At 39.8% G+C, this 21,389-nt stretch overlaps 1 protein-coding gene across 1 annotated transcript; it reads right to left on the reverse strand.

Annotated features, from left to right (window-relative positions):
* Nucleotides 1–845: 845 nt before the first annotated feature.
* Nucleotides 846–21,389, reverse strand: LOC145437296 (uncharacterized). Its single transcript, XM_080314494.1, has 7 exons — nt 21,154–21,389; nt 12,416–12,610; nt 10,845–11,003; nt 8,719–8,832; nt 6,542–6,681; nt 4,282–4,414; nt 846–3,973 (listed from the first exon to the last, which is right to left on the reverse strand). Exons 1-7 carry the CDS (start codon nt 21,272–21,274, stop codon nt 3,219–3,221), a joined length of 1,617 nt encoding a protein of 538 aa, XP_080170620.1. The 5' UTR covers nt 21,275–21,389; the 3' UTR covers nt 846–3,218.

The raw sequence follows: 21,389 nt of genomic DNA on the forward strand, positions 1-21,389 counted from the left end.
TTGTCGATATTTCCCTTGTCCATTAGGGCTCTTCAAAAATGACTTTTTTTCTCAAATCGTACTGGCCACTTGATAAAATTGTTAGGTTACCTAATTTCAGCCTACACACAAAATGTGGTTCAATTCCAGCCAGTAACCGCTTTGCTACAGGAGAAGAAAGTTTCTAATTATTATATAAAAATAAATAATAAAAAACTTGAAAATTTTCTGTTCACCCCATGAAAGTGTTAGGCTGTCTATAGAAACTATGCTCACCCAATTTGGTTCAATTCCAACCAGTGGAAGCGGAGTTATTGCCGTCGAAAATTTTTGATTTGAATAAAATAGTATTTACGGTGAGCAGAACTATAATAAATAAACAAAGAATCGGTCACCGTAAATACTATTTTATTCAAATCCAAATGCCTTAGGGCTGCTACCGCACAAATTCCGGATTTACTAACTAAAACCGATCGTGATCGCCAGGCAGAATACAACTCGTTACCGTTCTTACTGCCATACACCCTGAACCCGCTTATGATACAATCATATTATATTTCTAATACGGGATGTATTGTGCTAAAACGATATGTCTGGTTATTTCCTATCATGCGAGATGCATTGATGCAAATGCCAGCGAATGAGGCAGAATAGAAGAAATTTCACGCCATGAAATTCTCGATAGACTTGGACTGATCCTTCCATCAACTATACTTTACTTGCTTGATTTCACTTACAATTGATCTTACTGCACACTGAAGTAATTTTAAGATCTTACGATCAATATCTACTTCAAATAGTCATGACATATTTTGAGAATCGCTGCCCCTACGATTGAAAAGACTCTTAGAGGTACAGATCTTCGGCAGTGGCATGATATATTCATATTGAAACAAAAACGAATAGTTTCGGCGGATACTCGTCAGTCATTATAATCGTCAGCAACCAGTCGAGGATATAATGTTCTTCTCAATTCTTTACTAGTTGCACCCACGACGAGTGTCAACCGAAAATATTAGAGTCTCTTTTAACTTTATCTATAAATAAGTATATAATTATGATGTTACCGCTACTTGCATTTGAGTGTGATCAAGTCAGTTTGTAAATCCGGGAGGGACGATACGAAATAATTTTTCAGTCAATCCCATCCATTGATTAAAATATTTCACCGCTACAGTGAAACGATCGAATAGCACTGAATTTGGATTCTAATTGTCAAACGCGCATAACACAGGCCGAAATATTAGAATAGCTTCATTATCTATGAATATTTATGAATTATTATTATTATTATTATTTGGAAAGTCGCCCTTACTATGAGTGAGTAGGTCTTTTGCATCACATGTATGATAACAAGGGCGATTTTTTTTTACCTAAAAAACGGAAGATTTTGACCTACAAAATCAAAATTTGGACATTCTTTTGCCTTAAAAAACTTAATATTGACCAAATTTTTACCTAACGTATCCAAATTAGATGTTTTACCACATAATGTCATAATTGTTTTACTTATCTTCATTTCTGGTTGGAGCTGTCTGTCCTTACGAAGTAGTTCGGCCTGAAAAAAACTTTTTTGACTCAAAAACTGACAATTTTTTACATGAAAAAACTTTATTTTATCGAAATATGGCCCTATGAAGAATTCCAGTAGTTGCATTACATAACCGAAGTTGTGCGTACACTGCTGGCGACACACCGTTTTGCTTCATTCTGACAATGGTGTCTACATCACAAGTTTCATTATGAGCTTCTTGATATAAGAACCATGCAACGCCCACGCAGTCTTGCTTCAGTTAGAATGTTGCGGTACGTTGAGCATAACACCATGTCAACCTATTTTAGTGGTTCTCAACCTTTTTGTCTTCGCGGACCGCTTTTGAACCGTCACAGACCTCCGAGGACCCCCTAAGTTTTAGAGGAAATCTAGCTCAATTATGGTGCAACCGTCATATGTCTTGTGCAAATATTAATTGTAGGCTAGTGAAAAACAGCAGCAAAATGTCTTTTTTTTCAAATTAAGATCAGACTATTTATGTAGAAGTTGGGTAGACTTTGATTTGAAAGCGGTTTCTGTAACAGTGTAGCTGCATTTCTTGCAATACGTGATAGTATCTCGAAAATACGCGTCTTCGATTTGATATGAACGAGTGCCGAAACTCCATTTCGCCAATAAATGTGATGGCCAATATATTAATAACGCGGAACGCTTGCGACGAGACATTTCGGCATGATCGCAACATATATGGCAACAAAATTGAGAAACATATTTTTCAATGAACATGCAAGGTCCAGCCTAGTCGTTTCTATCAAGCAACACATCTTTATAAGTTATACCGGAATATTGGTTATGTATATCACAGGAGAAAATGGGTTTTGCAAACATTTCGAAGTCACCCGGATTGACCTTCACGACTAGGACTTTTATATTTTACCACATACCCCAACAAAAAGTGCATTCTGTTGTGAGTACTGAAGTTTTAGCAGCGATGTAGTGAAACTGCCTCGTGATTTTCCTAATTTAAAGAAATACAAATTAGGTTATTAACCATTTTGCAAATTTAGAGACTTCGTGGGCCCCCGGTTGATAACCGCTGATCTATTTGTTTTATTTTAATGTTTATGATTCCCAATGAGCAGACAACGGGCCGGCTGCAGCGGTAGGCCTATGGAGTAGGCTACAAGCTGTAAAATATCAAATGATAAGTTCACAGACAGTGCAAAATCTACGATACAAACGAAATGCAGGGGTCAAGACAATTTTGACATTTTTTAAACTAACGCTTCAATTTGACTACATTTTGACCTATTTTGTCACGTCAAAAAATTGCCCTAATGATAAACAACAAAGACCGCAGTTCACAGGTATTTCCAGCACTACAATACTAATTCCACGACGAATGTTGATAATATTTGGGGAGATGTGAGAATGTTTTCAACTGAAAGCACGATACCACAACAATTGCACGATTCAACGAGAAATCTAAGTTGAACATCAAATCGAGAACAATATAGTATAAGATACGATAGTACTTCTGGAGTGCCGAATGTTTCGAAATTCATTTTGGATAACGTCTATACCTTAATAGTCAGCATTTGCATGGTGAAATATGTTCGATGCTCTTGCATAAACCACATCAGCTCAATATGAGTTGACTGCATGAGCAGTAAGCAGACTTCATGCACTGGTCGCGTGTCGACACCCAGTTGTGTTATAGCACGTCATCCAGTAATTACACAAGCTACGTTAATTTATAATAGTGCATATCGGGCTCTCCATCCGGTGCGTCGGATGCTATTCGCGTCATGTGCACGGTGCTGTTGTCGTAATATTGAAACCTTCGTTTCTTCCGAATTCGATAAACGATAGTTCCGATCACGCATATTATTATGATCGCTGCTCCTATACATGCTATTATCCATATCAACATACTATTGTCCTTCTCCACACTGTCCGTGACTCCGTCTTCAAGCATTGGAGTGTTTTGAACAGCTGTTGTGAGCTGGATCGTTCGTTTGGTTATCATCTCTGTGATTTGGCGCACTCGCGTGGCCGTGGATGATAGATCCATGTTGTCGGTTGCGCTCGCTATTCTTGGTTTAGGAGTGGGCATATCGGATTCCGCAGGATATCCGATAGTTGTCGATATCGACATAACGAGATACTGTTTTGATGTTCCCAATCGCGCGGTGTCGTCGGTATAGAGAGTTCGCGTTGGTTGTGAAACACCAAAAATTGTACCATTATCAATATTATTAGCATTCCATCTTGTGGAAACTGTTTCGTTGAACATAATCAATGCCTTTGTGGTGGACTTCGGCCTGTAGGATGACGTAGTTTCAGTCTGTGTCGTTTGCGCCTCTGTGGTAGACTGTGGCCTGTGGGATGAAGTGGTTTGAGTCTGTTTCGTTTGCGCCTCTGTTGTGAGTTGATTCGAGACTGCCGTGGATTGGTAGGTAGCGGTTGTTTTTGGAGGCGCCGCCCACGTAGGAGTGACTAAAATGAAATTGTGTGACATTATTGCAGTTAACTACTGCCAGGACATGCTAATACGAATTGAAGTAGTAGTAAAAAAGTTTGAAAATCTCTAGTTCAAAATTGTTTCTACGTGTCAGAATTTTTAAGAGGCAATATTGTGACTTCAAAAATGCAGACGTGGAAGTAATCTGAAGTTTGAACGCAGCGAATGGCGCAAGTAGACAAACTTACTTTGAGTACTCCGAAAAATAGAAGTAGCCTACTCTGCTATTAACTGTTTCTGCTATTTTGTTACAGTGGGGATAATATTAGCATACATGGCTTACATAAACACGACGACCCCGTCTTCGAGTATTGAAGCTCATCCAGAACTATGTTTCCTGCTCTGCCTCTCTCCCAATCAAAACCCGCAAACATTAGTCGTCTGATTGTGGTTGGATTCGTAGGAGGCAATTCAACCTGTTAATGCAACAGCATATAGCCTACTTATACAACTTATATTTGTGACCTTGTTGTTATTATTATGTCATCAATATCATAAGCATGCATCCATGATATCTATACGACTTATATAGCCTATGCAATGAGTTTCCATTCTACAGTCATTAAATATGTTGCAAATTAACGTATTTCTTGCCGAGCAGCTCCGCTAAAAGTACTATAGACTGCGATCACGCGGTCATCACTTCTCAGCTCACTCATCACGCACTCACAACCCACATACGTTGAGCAGTGACGTGATTGGTGAGGCACAGAGTCAGGGTTGTAAATGACTCGACTCGAGTCATCATCTTCTGATGACTCGACTTGGCTTGAGTCATTTTCGCAAAATTCAGAAATGAGTCGACTCGAGTCATTGCGCATGACTCGGACCAAGTCGTATGACTCGAAACTCAGACAGCCAAGACCGACATTTTATCGCAATTTCGAAGAATAGTAAAGTTACCACACTATTGGGACTTCATCTATTGGTACTGGAACTTGAAAATGCGACAATAAACTGCTAAAAGTGAGGAAAATTAGTATATTATAAATGCGAACCATTCGATATCACCAAACAGAGGTATAAAAAGTGGGCATGGACAAGACTTTAACTGGTAACTGAGCAGTCAACACAATGACTTGGACTCGGACTCGAGTCATAATACCATGACTCGGACTCGACCCTCTGATATCTGACTTGGACTCGGACTTGACTCGGTGGTGAATTGGAAATGACTCGACTTGACTCGGGTCAAAACTATAAAATGAGATTGACTTGTGACTCGGAGACTTGTGACTTGATTACAACCCTGCACAGAGTACTGACCTCTGAGAGTCACCAGATTTACAAATATATAAACCCAAAAGGTTAGCTTATTTAATTGACTGCTTGTTATTTCATATATATTTTCCTTACACGCAGCAGGATATACGTACGAAGGCAGCCTACTACGTTACATTTTCACAATTGAATGCAGGTCTGGAGAATACGTGTTGCTGTTCGTATTTGACTGCGGTCCGGCATAAGATGGTTGTGTCACAGGGTGAAATAGGCAGCTTGTGCGACATTTGCATTTCTACATCGACAACGGCAAAAACTACCTTAAATTGTTTAGTAGCGATACAAGGGTGATCTTCATTGGAATTTGATCAAGTTGTCGCATTTTATGTGGCTCACATATCAATTGGGTCCTATATGTTTATTCACCGATTGTCTGTGTCCCATTTTCGTGAAATAATTCAACATATTAGATCTACTTGATATTTCTTTCTTAAAATAAATTGTGTCCAGGTTATAGAATCTGATAATTGGGATACATTTAACCAGGTGCTTCCAGCCTGAAACGACGATGTCGCCCATTTAAATGACTTAATAATGACCACAAGCAGTGGTTCCTAACGTTTACTAACCTGGGAATGGCTTACGTTAATCTGCAAGCCTTCGGGAACCCCAATTTTTCGCTGAGTCTAAAACAATCCAACGCAACACACATCTAACCACAAAATTAACTGTGTGGAGTATTACAAGAACAAAGCCAGTGCATTATGGTTTTCACACAAAACGAAAACATTAAAATAAATATTTAGTGCAAATTCTGCTGTTCCCTGTCGGATATCGGTTCGGAAAAGCGAGGCTTCACCTTGGGAAGTGTCATCATATTGTTTGGTCGAAACACAACAGCGTAATACCCAAAATTATTATTTTTAAATGTAAAAACAAGTTGAGAGATGCATATCACAGCAATGGTTATTTACGCCACCACTGTACTGTGTACAAGAGATGCTACCAATCGATTGATTTCTAACGATCTTATAAATATTGGATATAGAAGCGGCATTTCAGTATGACGTGTTGTAAATTTCGAAACCCTATCTCCCCTGCTCACGCCACGGCTCATGATAAATACCACCGCTCTTGGGCAACAAACGCGTGCATTGCAATTATTGTAATAAAGGTAAGAAATTATAAGGTATAATATTTTATACGAAAAAATGTCGTGGCACAAATCACGATAAGTGTTATCGTACCGTACCAAACCATCGCAGTGCTCCTTAATAGTCAATACAACACGAGAAGAAAATTAAAACAAGGTGACAGCTTACCTGCCCTCTTTGCCATAGATTTCCTTGCTGGCCGTAAACCGCCCACACCAAGTTCGACAGATCATGTTTATAAACTGTCGAACTCGCATTGATTCTCGAATACAAGACGTCGAACAACTTTAAATGCCCCATATGTCTTCCTGCGTTAACGGAAACATATATAGTTGAAAAGATGCAAGCAGGACCTTCACCACCGGGAGAAGTGGTCAGTAGGAAATAGGCCTATACTTCTACTTTTCCAGAGTATTCACGTGGATTTTGTCTGGTTCCGCGCGATTTCTAACGTTATTAGACCACTTCCATGTCTACCTTCACAATTCTTGAAGCCAAACTACATGCCTTTTACAGTTTAGAATTTGCCGAGTATGCTGTATTAAGACATATTCGGATCACTGTCACGGTTGCAGTGACAACTGATGCAAAATTGCCCCTTATTTTATCGCCATTAGTCGAAGTCTATAGTCGCAACGATGTAATCTTGGAAAACCCTCACCAATGGTTGACTAATAAATCTGCCTCGTCCCAATCTACTACTTCAGAGTACTTACTTAAGTAGTTCTCCAAATTTTCGCTTTGTTACTTCTACTTGAAAGTTTTGCCGTATCTTGGGAATCCTTTAATTATATGGGTAATTGAGTTACGGCATTATTTCAGTTCGAGTTTTGTGTGGCAATGCGGAATGCTTCATCATTTCTATACAAGGCTTACACATTTCTGTATTATGCCATGATATACACATTCAAGCAATCTTTAACTGTGACCGCAGACATTAAATATCGCATGTTTCTAATCCTAGGTCCAAATTAACAGATCATACTCTAAAAGTCTGAATTGCACATATGTGGGTTGGAATGAGCTTGTGGCCTATTTTAAGTGCCGAGTCCGAATGAGGCAAAGTAGTGACCAATCGTCATATCACTGGTCAACAAAATGAAAAAAATTAATAGGAATAAGATCTTCAGGGGTGTTTTCTGGGGTTTTACGGTTGCTATGATTACGAATATGACATTAGTTTTGCAAGATTGACTACAGTTTACAATTTGCAAATACCCCTAAAATAATCACTGTATTTACCCTCAAAATATTTTTCTTGGTACGCAGTAAGCCGTAGCTTTCTCTACCTTTATAATGTGCAGAAATAGATAATTGACTATGAAGAACTCTCAGTTACTTAATCATTAACTTGACCAGATGCTAGATCTTTGTTGTCTAAAGAGCATTCTGTCAAGCCTAACAATTTTAGCCTACTTTTGCACAACGGAAATATATTTTCTCCTGTAAAAAAAATTGGTTATTCTACCAAGATGGAAGAGGAGTAGGCCTATAAAGCTATCAATTGTTTTCTTTGAAAATCTTAACAACAATACTCATATGCGTCTCGTCTGTATTGACTTTTAGATGAGCAATTTTCTGCTAAGTCAACGAAGTGGGTATACAAAGTATCCCTATCAAACGAGAAGCTTAAAGCTGGTGTCTTTAATGGACCTCACGTTCGAACACGGATGAAATATTCTAATTTCATATGAGGAAAGGACCTCACTGCACGGAATTCTTTCAATGATGTAGTTAAAATAATTTTGGAAAATCACAAAGTACCCAACTACATTATAGTTATCCTGAAAATTGGTAGCCTATCTGCATGTGGAAAACTTGAAGGAGCAGCAAACATGAGCATTAAAGTTCACTCCCTGTTGATAATCTTGGAGACAGAGTGACGAGCAAGGGGAAAGGTTCCACCAAGACATCATAACTACAAAAGAAAGATACTGGGTGGATGAGATGATTATATTATGGAAGCCTATTTCTGAAATCTTTCGAGAGACAGCCTAAATTGCTTACAAGCGAAAATCGTACAAAAACGATTTTGTTTTAAGATAAATTAATATATTATATTACAAGTGATTATTTTGAGTTTACAATAGGTGACTATTGACATTAAACTGATGAAGATGTAGGTGAACAGATAGAAAAGTAATACCTATTTCGAATTTTTTTGCAAGATGACTCGCGTATCTCACCACCACCAGCGATGACTCACAGATATAACACAATTGGTTGTTGTTATTAGTCACTCCGACAGGCTTATGGGCCTACCCTACATGCAAAATATATCAATTAATGAAGTAGACCAGTGGTTCCTAACCTGGAGAACCAATACGCTAAGCAGCAAGCCATACCTCTCATATGATACATGAAGCTGAAGCAACCCGACTCAGACTGCTTGAGTGCCGGAGATACCAAAAATGCAGTGCGGTTTTCTCCTCTATCGGCAAGCATGTAGACGTATTTCCCTGTCGTAAGAACAGAATATAGGACATTGAAATCTCAAACGACATCTCAAACGCCGCTGTCGGACCGAGATTTGAGTTTGCGAGATTCTGCAGAAGACTACTGACATTTCGCTGAAAAACCAGTTTCCGTACAGCTACTTTTTACTAACCGGCAACTATTTAATTATTAAAACAAAGTTACAGTCGGATTGTCCAAATTAAGTATGAAAAAGGAAAAAATTTTAAATCGGTGGAATTTGCTACGACATCAAACTAAGCGTTTGAATTACAGCATATATGCCGGTGTATACATGTAGGCCAAGGGTCGCCAACTCAAAACTGGTCGTTTCAAGTTTCGGAGAGGCCGCGACCGCATATGAATTCAATATCGAGGTAAAATAGGCCACATAGTTTAACAACCACGTTTCTAAAACTTTACGTCAGTAAAACAGCATGGGCGACGGGCATATTTACCAGTCCACAAAAGGAATAATATTATATTTAAATTACCATCGCCAAAGCCGTATCAGCTAGTGAGGAATAGTGACGTTGGGCACAGGAGAATAGCTTATTTTGAACAACAACAGCAATATTTTTAAACTGAAATAAATTTCAGCATTTCTAAATGCTTTACTAATCGTTCTTCTGAAATCTCAAATCAGATCACGGGCAGTAAAATATGACCTCACGGGCCGCGTGTTAGTGACGTCTGACGAAGGCTATACTCAGGACTGTAACTGCCGCACCACAAACCCCCCAATAGGAGGGCGAGCTCGAAGGGGGCCCCAAATTATTTTGTGAATGAAATCTTCAACATAAATTATTTTTTGAAAATTCTTGCAACAACATTCACATTTTTTTCGCGCAAGGCTTGATTCAATGTTGCCAAATATCTTGATTGTTGGGTACACTTCCCCCAGGAAAAAACACGCATGATTTATATAAATGGGCATTTCGGCGTCGGCCATTACCGCGCCACGACATAGGCCTACTAAGACATATGGAGCTTTAAGCCATGTAACATGCGATTCCGAGAAGTGTGCCAGGACGATCGGCAGCTAGAAAATCTTGGCCGAAAAGGACTGCCCATATGCTGACCAATAACTTCGCTATATGACTGGCGCCGAATGTTCCTGTTCTGGCAATCTGAACGTCACAAGACAAATACCAACCCGCAGAGAAAAATTATTTGCCAGTGATGAAATACCAAATTGAAATCTTGTGCGTCTTTTAATTTATAGCAATCTATATGCAATTCCCGATATTATCGATCGATTCAATCATGAATTCTAGAAAATTTCCGCGCTTGGCGCGATTAAGCGATATTTACTGATTCACTATCACTAATGAGAATAGCAAATCTAGCTCACAAAGTAGCGGTGAAGATGGCGGTCAGGGAAAGAATATGACCAACGTCTTGGGGGGTCTGACGAAGTGCTGCTTCGGCCCTGGCCACACTATTGGTATGGGGAATTCAATATCACTTTATAATCGGCTCCTAACGTTCACCGGATCCAAATAATGTCACCGGAATAGGATGTATTTTAAAAATTTGCTCAAGTTAGGTCCTGGTTAGCGTTAGCTTGGATACGATTAGGTTGACGTTTGCTTGGACTAGTGTTCGGGTTAGCAACAGCTTGGATTTGGAAATGACTATTTTACTCGTTTGAGTAACAAATAATTTGAGTGACATTGAAAAATTTCGTACCAATCGTTTGAGGGACAGAGAAGTTGTCTCGAGAAATGCATTTAATATGAATCAATCGAGTCCAACCCTAAACGTAACTATCGCTATAACCCTAATTATGAGAATTCTAGCCCAGGCCTGGTTCGCCGACGAGACTTCAATACAAATATATAAATATTTCAATGTGAAATTCCTCCCTCGAACTCATCAAACTCCCGCTGCTGGAGGCCGACGTAAAGTATTCAGATTGGCATCAATTGTACGAACATATCCATGTTTTCACCCGATTATAAAACTGCCGTGGCGATTGATAGGTGGATGTAGCGGAATTTACGCACTAGCTTACCAGTTCGTGAACCCCTGGCATCGCTCTTGACTCCTGTTTTTCCTCTTCTCCTCCATGACATTTTCGCAACGCCAAGCATCCAGCGGAAATCTGTATTTACGTTCACCCAACCGCACATGTCCCCACCATCGAAATTGCAACTCGCCGCACTCCACGGATCTACAGTTTAGGCAAAGTCAAAGTTTACCAATGGGCAACACCGAACCCTGTTTTGACAGCAATCCAAGTCGTTATAGATGAAATCCTATTCGCATCGAGTCCGATCGGCTGTTTCGAATGTATCGAAACATATGTCTCAGACTGAATTAACAGAAGTGATTACATCCCGGGCCCGGCTCTTCGTATTTTCTCACTAGGCAGAGCGGTATTGGATAACAGAGCACGTTAGCTGGTATATACGCCGAACAGGAGCTTTCGATAGTCGCAAACCCTGTCGTTTTAAAAATATTCCATGGCCTCTTATCGAAGTGCGCTCATAAAATAAAGATCGTTCTAAGTCTATGATGTAATAATCACATGTAAACACTTGTAAATGACATGTCGGGTATATGACCCCGGGAAGACTTGCTTATGCTGTACTGGTATCAAGTAATTTTATGATTGTTTTCTGCCCGTTACCATTATCTCTATATCTGACCTATGATGTTCACTTGCGATAATTACGTCGCATCGAAAGAAATGTTCCAAGCTCACTAAGACACCGATATTTCTAGACAGATAACTGAAATTTCATTTCAACTTTTTTTAATATATAAAAAACGCTGCTCACCAATTTTGATCCAATTCCAGCCTATGGAAGCATTGATATATAAGAAAAAAGTATTGGATTAATTAAATAAAAATAAATGTAAGAATCTTTCAAATTTTACTGATTACCCCGCGAAATTGTTAACACGATATACAGCAAATTTGGCTCCATTACAACCCATAAAAGCGAAGTTATTGGTGTTCAGAATTTAGGATTTTTAATCATATTATTTACGCTAGGTAGATTTATAGTCACTAATTCTATAATTTGCCATCGTAAATACTATTTTTTTGAAATCCCAAATTTTGTACTTCAATAACTTCGTTTCAACTGGTTGGAATTGAGTCAAATTTGTTGAAGGCTACATCGTGTCATCAGACAACCTAACAGTTCCATGGGATAACCAGTACAATCTGTTAGCTGCACAGACATTTGCCGTTCTCACTGATCTTATATGAAGTGTACTTGATTCAATTTTGAAATTTTCGCGAATTCAGTATTTCTAATTCTAATCTAATCTGGAAAAACTGTGTAGATATCATTCTAATTCTAATGTAATCGGGAAATAACGGTATATCTATAATTCTAATTCTAGGCTATTTGGGAATAAAAATGTGTAGATATCATTCTAATTCCAATGTAATTGGGCAATAACTGTATATCTATAATTCTAATTCTAGTCCATCTTGGAAAAAACTGTGTAGCTATAATTCTAATTCTATGCTGAAATTTTTCTTAGGTTTCCAACTCTGCATTCAGACTCCGTATCCAGGCGGTGCAGGACTCAAGTCAATACCAAAAGTGCCTGCCAAATAGTACGCACCGTTTCCTTCGCACGTTTCACGACATTCCGACATCGTCACGAAATTGTTATCGTTGCCACCGCAGCCTCCGTACACAAACGATTTGCATTGATTTTCAGCGGCGTCGAAATAAAAACTTACAAAACTGCCTCTGCAACCGCCGCTTTCTTTCGGAGCGTGGCAACGTTGCGTTCCCGTCGAATGGGGGCTGTCGGCTGAAAATATAGGCAGCATGTCACAGAAAGACGCTGTAACAAATTAAATTTTGGCATTGAAATGCCCAGAAAGGGAAAAAATGATGCCGTGATATTCTCACTAATGATAAGTAACTCAGGATATTCTTGGAGGCACAGAACTTCAACATACAATTGGATAATATATTCATATTGAAATGAACCCAAAAATCTACTTGAGTACTCCTAAATGTATAAGTACATCGCTATCGACCCCCTCCGCGTAAAAAGTGACTACGGTTTCAGACTTCTACTAGTACTTGACAGTTTCAATAATTTGATAAAACTTGGACTAAAATACATCAATCACCTACTTGGATATCTATCCTTGAGTCGATCAAGTAAATCAGATTTTTCAATACTTCCACTTGTATACTGGACCATATTTTGTGAAGTAATTACTTTCCACTATATTTGAAGTCTGTCAAGTAGCAGTATACGTTACGGTGACCTCATTTTCTGTACGTCGAGCTCGCGCTGTTTGATCATCTTGACTAACGATATTCGTTGGGCTACTCAGTGGTTCTCAACCTTTTTGACCGCGCGGCACCCATTGGAGATGAAAAATAGTTCGCGGCATACCATCTGAACTTTTTTGGCTTACGGCATCTGTAAACTACCAGAATACTTATTAGTACCCAGTAGTAACGCTTACTAATGTGACCTCCTCTGCAGTCAATCAAAAAATGTCTCTGTACTTCCTTTCTTTTGAAATAAACTTCTCAATTTTAATATTTTTATAAGTAAACTTTTGTACGTAAAGCGTCCCTAGCTTACGAAGCCGGGATAGAATGTCGTCGTTTTCCTCGGGCCAGAATATCGTTCCTTCGTGATTACAACAAATAGTACGTATTCAGACGAAAGTGAAAGTGGTCATTTTGATATACGACTCCACAGAAACTTTAAGCAGCCCTTATTTAGATACTATTTCATAAGATTTGTTTGACAATAAATCTGCCCACTGCCGCATTGGGTCGAAGAGGTCAAGCACGATCGCCGCTAAGGAATACGGAGGCATAGTGGTGTAGGCTATACCAGGCTATACAATGCATTTCCACGCAGATCGTGCAGCACGCATAAGGATACGATAGCCATTCCTCAATAGCTCTACTGGCACTCACCCGCAGTTCAATTATACTTCCAACAAACCAAGCTTATAACCTCAGCGGCGAAGAGGTTTGTTGAATGATAAAATTTTGTCTACCTCAGCACTTCTCAATTCTCATATTCGTCGACAGTAACACAACGTTGTGCTACAAGCCTATCTTTTAACGGAACTTCCGGCACGATACCTAACAATCGCAATGTGGATTGTCATGTTTGTAATTCGAATTTGTAAACGCGAACGTCAATTCCAAAGCAGTTCCCTTCTCGCTGGTGATTGGGGAGACGATGAGGATTATAAAACTGCATTGTCAATGTCATACAGGCGTCGCCATGTCTGCTCTTCTCGGTGATCAATCGAAATAGTGTGGAAAACTGAATGCAGCCTTCAAGGCACGCGGTATGTCCGGTAAAGCGAATTCGAGGGGGCTATTGATTACGTTTACGGGCATAGCATGAATTTATAATTGTCAAATGTACAAACTTCACATCAAGCTCGATTTAAATTATTGATCGTTTGCTATAGACTAGAATTATTTTGCGCATAATTTCAAAATTCCGAACAAATCGCTCGCGGCACACTCTCGAAACGTAAATGACACACTAGTGTGCCGCGGCACACCGGTTGAGAACCACTGGGCTACATCATGAGTAGAGCCCGACCGATATTGGATTCCTGAGCCGATACCGATAAGACCGATATCCAGTACCTGCACCGATAACCAGGGCTTTGGAGCCGGAGCCGGAGCCCGGAGCCGGAGCCCCGGAGCCATGCATTTTCACCGGAGCTGGAGCCGGAGCCGGAGCTCTACATAAAATTCAGCCGGAGCCGGAGCCGGAGCTGGAGCTCGTTGTTTGAGGAGTAGCTCCGGCTCCGACCTATTTCATAAGATGCTATTATATATGCAACAACCACATCTGCTGATTTATCATAATTGAATAGCAGGCCTGAATTTTAATGCTGTGCACAGCAATGGCATATAGTAAAGTGCGTTCTACTGCAACTATGATGTTGTCGACAATTGACAAGTATTCAGCATGAAGTCACAAGCCGGCACGGCGGCACCTATATGTCTTCGTTGCTACATCGGATGTTACTGACGCCTGAAAGACTCTAGATTACTATGGGTAGATTAGTAATCTATATAGACCAGGAATGGTCAAACTCTTCGGCTAAAGGGGCAAATGCAATTGACGAACGAGTGCGCGGTCCACTAGCCGCGCCAAGCGGGTAAGATTTTCTAAGTTTATAAATAAACTAGGTGAGTATTGCGGGTCTATTGTATACCACCCGCTAGGCTCAGTTTGCAAGGACACGACTATTCGGCGTCGGGACACATCGATATCGAAGGTCTCCGAAAATATGCGACAATCATATGTTGCCTCCATTTCACCGTCGACGATTTTTATCCGAGCGCAAACGCGAAAAGACTTTCTCCCGTAATTGCGAATACAGTTAAACTCAATCGGGTAAATTAGGCGTTTTTTTCATTTTCAGTAGGGGGTAGGCTACCAACCAAGAAATCGTGTGACAATTAAACACGCGAAGCGTGAAGAAGAATTTCGCTACTATTTTAGTTTATTGTAATATACGACGATTTACGGAAAATGTGACTGGACCCTGGATCTGCCACTGCGTCGGAACTGATATTTTAGTCATCAACATCCCAAGTGTCGCAGCAAGAATTGTAATTTTTGTTTGGCATTGCAAGTTCACAATCTGAGCAATGCATTTTCGATAATATAATTGGAAATTACCTCGCGGGCCACGCAAAACCCTCTCGCGACAGGACCATTTGATAATTTCAGAGCCGGAGCCGGAGCTGGAGCCGGAGCAGTGGTAATAATGCGGCTCCGGAGCTGGAGCCGGAGCTAATGTATGATAGAAGAGAGCTCCGGAGCCGGAGCTGGAGCAGTTTAAATTTACGGCTGCTCCAAAGCCCTGCCGATAACCCCGATATATTCAGCCGATATTCAAAATATATGGAATCTAGCTCAAGGCCCATATTTAACACCTAAGAGCATTTATTTCAACAACTTTACAGCCATTGATATGCTAGATTATGAAATACATGATCTAGGAGCTATAAAAAGATATCAAAAGCACCAATCCAGCAGTTGCAGATTACAGTTCACGAAGCACAATTTCTTGGCCCTTTCTCCAAGGAGTCAACTTTTGTGGTCTTCCATAAATGATGTATATAGTACTAAACACAGTGAGCAGTCTTTCACTCGGTACCATAGTTAGTGGCACAGCAAGAATTGGAAATCTTTCTTCATTTCGATTCCACCGCTCCCTTGGAGGGGATCTTTCCCTCAATGGTTTCACCAAATATTAATATTGATATTCTTCCGGCAGTGTACCTGGAGCCTTCAGCACATCATTAACAAATAACTAAAGAGAATGTGCAAAGCAGCTGAAATTGTCCACGTCTGCAACTGCTCCACCCATCCCCCTCGGGCCTTGACCATGACCAGCATTTCAACAATCAATTGATCAATATTTTACGCTCGTTTGTCAGAATTGGCCAATGTCATCGTGGAATCCAAAATTTTCGTATCAATTATTGGCTTTATTCCACGTTTGCTTGATTTTCTTGCCCTCTGTGCTCGCATATTTCCTATCATGGTGGCCCCGCAGGCCTCAGTCAGACGACTTCATATATTACTGGTATAATTAGCTCTGTTGGTACCGAACCAATAGCCCCATCTTCCCAGAAATGTTTCGACGCGACGCTTTTCTCTATCATCACGAGGGTCAGTCCAGCATGATTGAAGTTCTCATTTCTCTTACTGATTGAAATCTTCAGCAGAAAACTATCAATCCACCTGCTCTCTGACTTTAGTGATCGATTACTGCTGGAGGATTCCCACGAAGTCAGTGGGGCATAACGGTGGTTAGTTATCTAATATTTTTTCAGATAGGCACGCCTACTGCCTGTATGCAGTATGCACTATATGCAGCTTGGCCATTTATTTTTATAATTTACCGCCCTCACGTCTTCTATCGACTTCTCCGACTCCCTGCCACCATGTTGTGACGTCACGAAAATGGCCGATATTTTTTTACCTTCAATGGCCGATACCGATATTTCTCTCCAAGCGTGATATCGACTCGATATTATCGGCGAGCCGATAATCGGTCGGGCTCTAATCATGAGTGATAGCCTCGAAACTTGGAACAGTGTTAGATGACGTTATCCAGATATGTCATGCGAAATCCTGTATCGTGACTCGGTATAGAACATCATTAAAATCAACACAAACCATACCGACTTATAAGTAAATTATGTTATGTGGTTGGCTCCATTTCAGATCCCACTCGCCGTATCGATATATCAATTACACTCAAGTGGTTACGATTTTAGATTATACTCCTTTTCGTTTTAGAGAGAACTCATCTTAAAATACTATCTGATTACTTACTTCGAAAACGTTCTTTCGCAAATCGACATGGAAAATAATTTCGAAGTCCCGCTATTACGAGGTATATAAATTTCAAAAATAGTCCCGAACATGGCCTACTAGTTTTTAGTAGGCCATGTACCGACTTAATGCAAAGCCGTTATTGGCCTGTGTTGATTTCAACGATGTTCTGTACGGAGTTAGGAAAAGAGAATGCGCATGTCATATTATGATTATGACATCTAACGCCGTAGAAAGTCTCAAAGCTGTCATCCGATGATAAGAGTAGTAATTTTTGTTTTCAAAGTCTCGCGTTTATACTATATGCGCTCGCTGAACTGATACTATAGCCGGGCTCAGGGCAGATTTATGCAAAAGTCAGTACTGGTCTGTGTGAATTTTTGACAGTGTCAATCAGTGACCTGAGGGTCGGGGCATAATATTCGGTGTGGTACGTATTCACGATATGATCTAACACTGTGCAAAGTGACAAATTTGTGATTGCGTGATTACGGTAGCAGTTAGCAAGTTAACGTCTCTCCAGTAGACGTATATGTGACGCTAAGTTCATTCATCACTATACGCTAAGTCCAGACAATTTGATCGCGACTAATGATAATAATAATCATTCTTCAACTAAAAAGCCTAAACCTAAAGTTATGTCCTCTATCATAGAACTTCGCGGCGCTAGCCGTCAAAAGGTTGAGAAACACTGCTTTATGTCATACGGGCATACTTTACGCTCGATCCGACTACCACACATTCCATATAATTACTAACAGAATCTTTGCGTAAAAACCTTGCAATTTTGCGTAGTTCTAGATGGTATCTATACAATTTAATGACATCCGACAGAATGATGGAGGCTATCATACTTTCGAAAGAAGTGAGTTTTCTATTCTATTCTGAAATAATCAAGGTTATAACAGGACTACGCCTCATACAAACTTCAATAGAATCACTTATAACTACTCAAGTTTACACAAGTAAATCGAATAGGATATAGTCGAACACTAAACCGGACAATGATAGGGCCATTGGCTGGTAATCAACGCCGCGCAATTCTTCTCGAATGCAAGTAATTACAAGAAAATGCATGCTTTTCAGACTTTATATTTTGTCAAGTAGTTTACGATCACAACATGCAGCACGAAATCTTCACGTCTACGTTTGATTTATATTTTCTGACTGCATGCCAATCTGGGTCTTTCTGATGCTCTTTAAATCATTATTCCAATCGAAGTTGCAATATGGCATCATCTGTTGGAGGGCTGCCAGTGTTAGCGCACTGAAACCACTGCAAAAACTACAACATCAGGTCCTCCGTATCATAGCCAGGGTCACAAAGGGACCATGCAGGATGTGTTTCCAACAAATCACTGCTCAAAAGATTCGGTGTACTAAACATAACAGATAAGTGGAAACTAGTGATTGCCAAATTTATGTATCGCTTCCACTGCAGCCACTGCCGCGAAAACTTTAATGACTTCTTCACTTCGGTATCAAAAGTGCATAGGTACGACACACGCTCGTCCACATCGTCTAACTATCATTTGGTGGATAAGAAGATCATCGCTCTATCAAATATGCCGGACCTGATTTGTGGAACAGTATCTCGCCATCCCTGGCCCATAGGGCGGAGCATGGACCGAAGCTGGATTGAATATCCGGTCGGATTTTCTCATTTTTTCCGGAGCCGGATCAGTACTTTTTCTGATACGGCCGGAGTAGGATCGGAGCCGGACCAGTACTTTTTACTACGAATATGACAGCCTTACCATATTCCACCCTCGAATCAATAGTGAAAGTGAAACGCTCATGGGAACAAACCACATGCTAAGTCCAAGTTGGCATAATTACTTCAGATAAGGGTTGGGTTAGATCTTTGAGTTTTTAAATTCCTGTTTGCATTGTTTCAATCAAAATTCAATACCATCCTGTGAGTAAAATAAGTATCGGAGTTTTTCGGACCGCATCACGTTCATTTCTAGAATCCGGCCTAAAAGAGTTGTGCCGGACTCTGACCAGAGCTTTAAAAAACAGGATCGGAGTTGGACCAGAGAATTTGGAGATCCGCTTCGCACTACTAGGTACTAGCCCACCTTACTCCTTGCAGAGATGAGCATGGATTAGGATTAGGTTTTGAAAAAACAGGATTTGTGAAATTTTATCGGATTTGGATTGGATTTGGATTAGACATTTTTTTCAGAACGGATTTGGATTGGATTTACTCTGGGAGATTGAAATCTCGTGCGGCGAATGGCGACAAACTTTATTCAGATCAGTTATTAATGTACTTATGGTTACTAAGTTATCTTGAATCAAGTGAATCGTTGGTTGTGAAAGAAAATTTTTGAATCCCTCCATTGCATAAATTAGTATTTTTTTCAGAATTTCCAGTTGGAATTGGATTAGGATTGGACATGGACTTGAATAAGAAAAAGTTATGAATTAAGATTTGGATTTGGATTTCAAGGTTCGGATTTGGATTGGATTAGGACACAGAAATTTCAAATCCGCTCATCTCTGACTCCTTGTACAAGGTGGGCTAGGGATATTGGTCGGGGCGCGGGTGGCATCCTCAGAATTGTTTTCATGGACCTGTTTTCCCCGTAAATGCACATCGAATCAATTTATACCATCAGTCGTTACGGAATTATGGTCATTTTAAGATAATTTGAATAGGGCGCGGGTTCGAAACTAACTGAGCCTAACTTCGAATTCTATCGCTTCGCAGCAACCAAACATCGTGTTCTGAACATATTACTGAAGATCAAGTGACTGTCTGGGGACAGCGTTTGAAAAAATACAATGGTAATAATTAACATTATTAACGCGTTTAGTAGCCGTAAATCGGTCTGCTTCATTGAGATAGCCATCTTCAAAAGATGATAATCTCATTTTCAAGTCTAATAACAGCACTCCTCAAGGTGATACAAACGTAACTTCAATATACTTTAAAAAATTTATAAAGTCCTAAAAGTAAGTGATTTCACCTGAAAAACCGTTCAGTAGAAGTGGAAATAGTCGATACAAACACAACCACTTGCTCAGTTACTTTGAAATCTCTAATTGTACTTGTATTCGCGCGGAATTGCGCAGCGATGAGTATCAGCCGATAACCTCTATCATACTACGGAAAATAAGGATTTAATAATCGAGTTTAAAATTAGATTTACAGAATAGAATAGTAGATTACCTTCTTTCGAAATTTTGATAGCCTACGTACATCATACTGTCGGAAGTTTTAAATTGTACAAATGCCATCGAGCACTACGCAAAATTTCAAGGTTAATACTCAATGATTCTGGTAGTAATTATATGGAATGTGTGGTATAGTTGGATCGAGTTGAATCTGTGCTCATATGGCATAGAGAAATGGTTCTCAACCTTTTGGCGGCTGACACACGGTGTTCCATAATGTCGAACGTAACTTTTCGTTTAGGCTTTTTAGTTAAAGAATGATTTATTATTAGTCCCGATCAGATTGTCACGACTTAGCGTAGCGAAGAATGCGCTTAGTGTAACATTTACATCTACTGGAGAGACTTTAACTTGCGAAAAGTAAGTATATAGGACGTGCAATTTTTAAAATTCAAATATCTCGTGGTGGGACTTTGCAATTGTTCTGTTTTCAGGGTAATTTTCCGAAGAGCGATTTCTAGGTAAGTACGTAATCATATATAGTATTAGGCCAAGTTTTCCTGATATTGTAAACTGTTAAATGTAATCCTTTAAGATCATAACCAGCACTCTCGTAATTATTAGCAGTACTCTAAATCTATTTGAGAACTCTGAAAAAGCAGTAGTATACATCCGTCACTGAGCTGTATGTATGACAGCATCGAATCACCTGATTTCAACCAAAGGCGGGTTAAAATGCCTTTTCTTCGTTTATGCATATGAATTGCTAAAAACTGACAAGCTGTTGCCATATGCCATGCCGTATGCTTGATCAATGACAAATTAGCATATAGGGGTGCTTGTAATGCACATATTGCTGTATCATATCTCACCAATAGGTAGACCAGGATTTATTGTCAACGTTCCGAGATCCATTTCCTCCCCCGTTAATAGTCTCGCCGCTCGCACTTTTACATAAAGCGACAGTATCCATAATAGCGTTGTTAACTGCATTTTATAATAGTTCTGTAACGGGTATTTGGATTCTGCAAACAAACTGAAGTATACGCGTTCTTCAAAAGCGGTTTTGTCAAACAGTTTGAGACACCCAACAATTTTTAGCGCCCCT

Source organism: Botryllus schlosseri, chromosome 4, assembly GCF_051294905.1.
Source record: "Botryllus schlosseri isolate E-star chromosome 4, Bs_hap1, whole genome shotgun sequence".
Classification (NCBI taxonomy): Eukaryota; Metazoa; Chordata; class Ascidiacea; order Stolidobranchia; family Styelidae; genus Botryllus; species Botryllus schlosseri.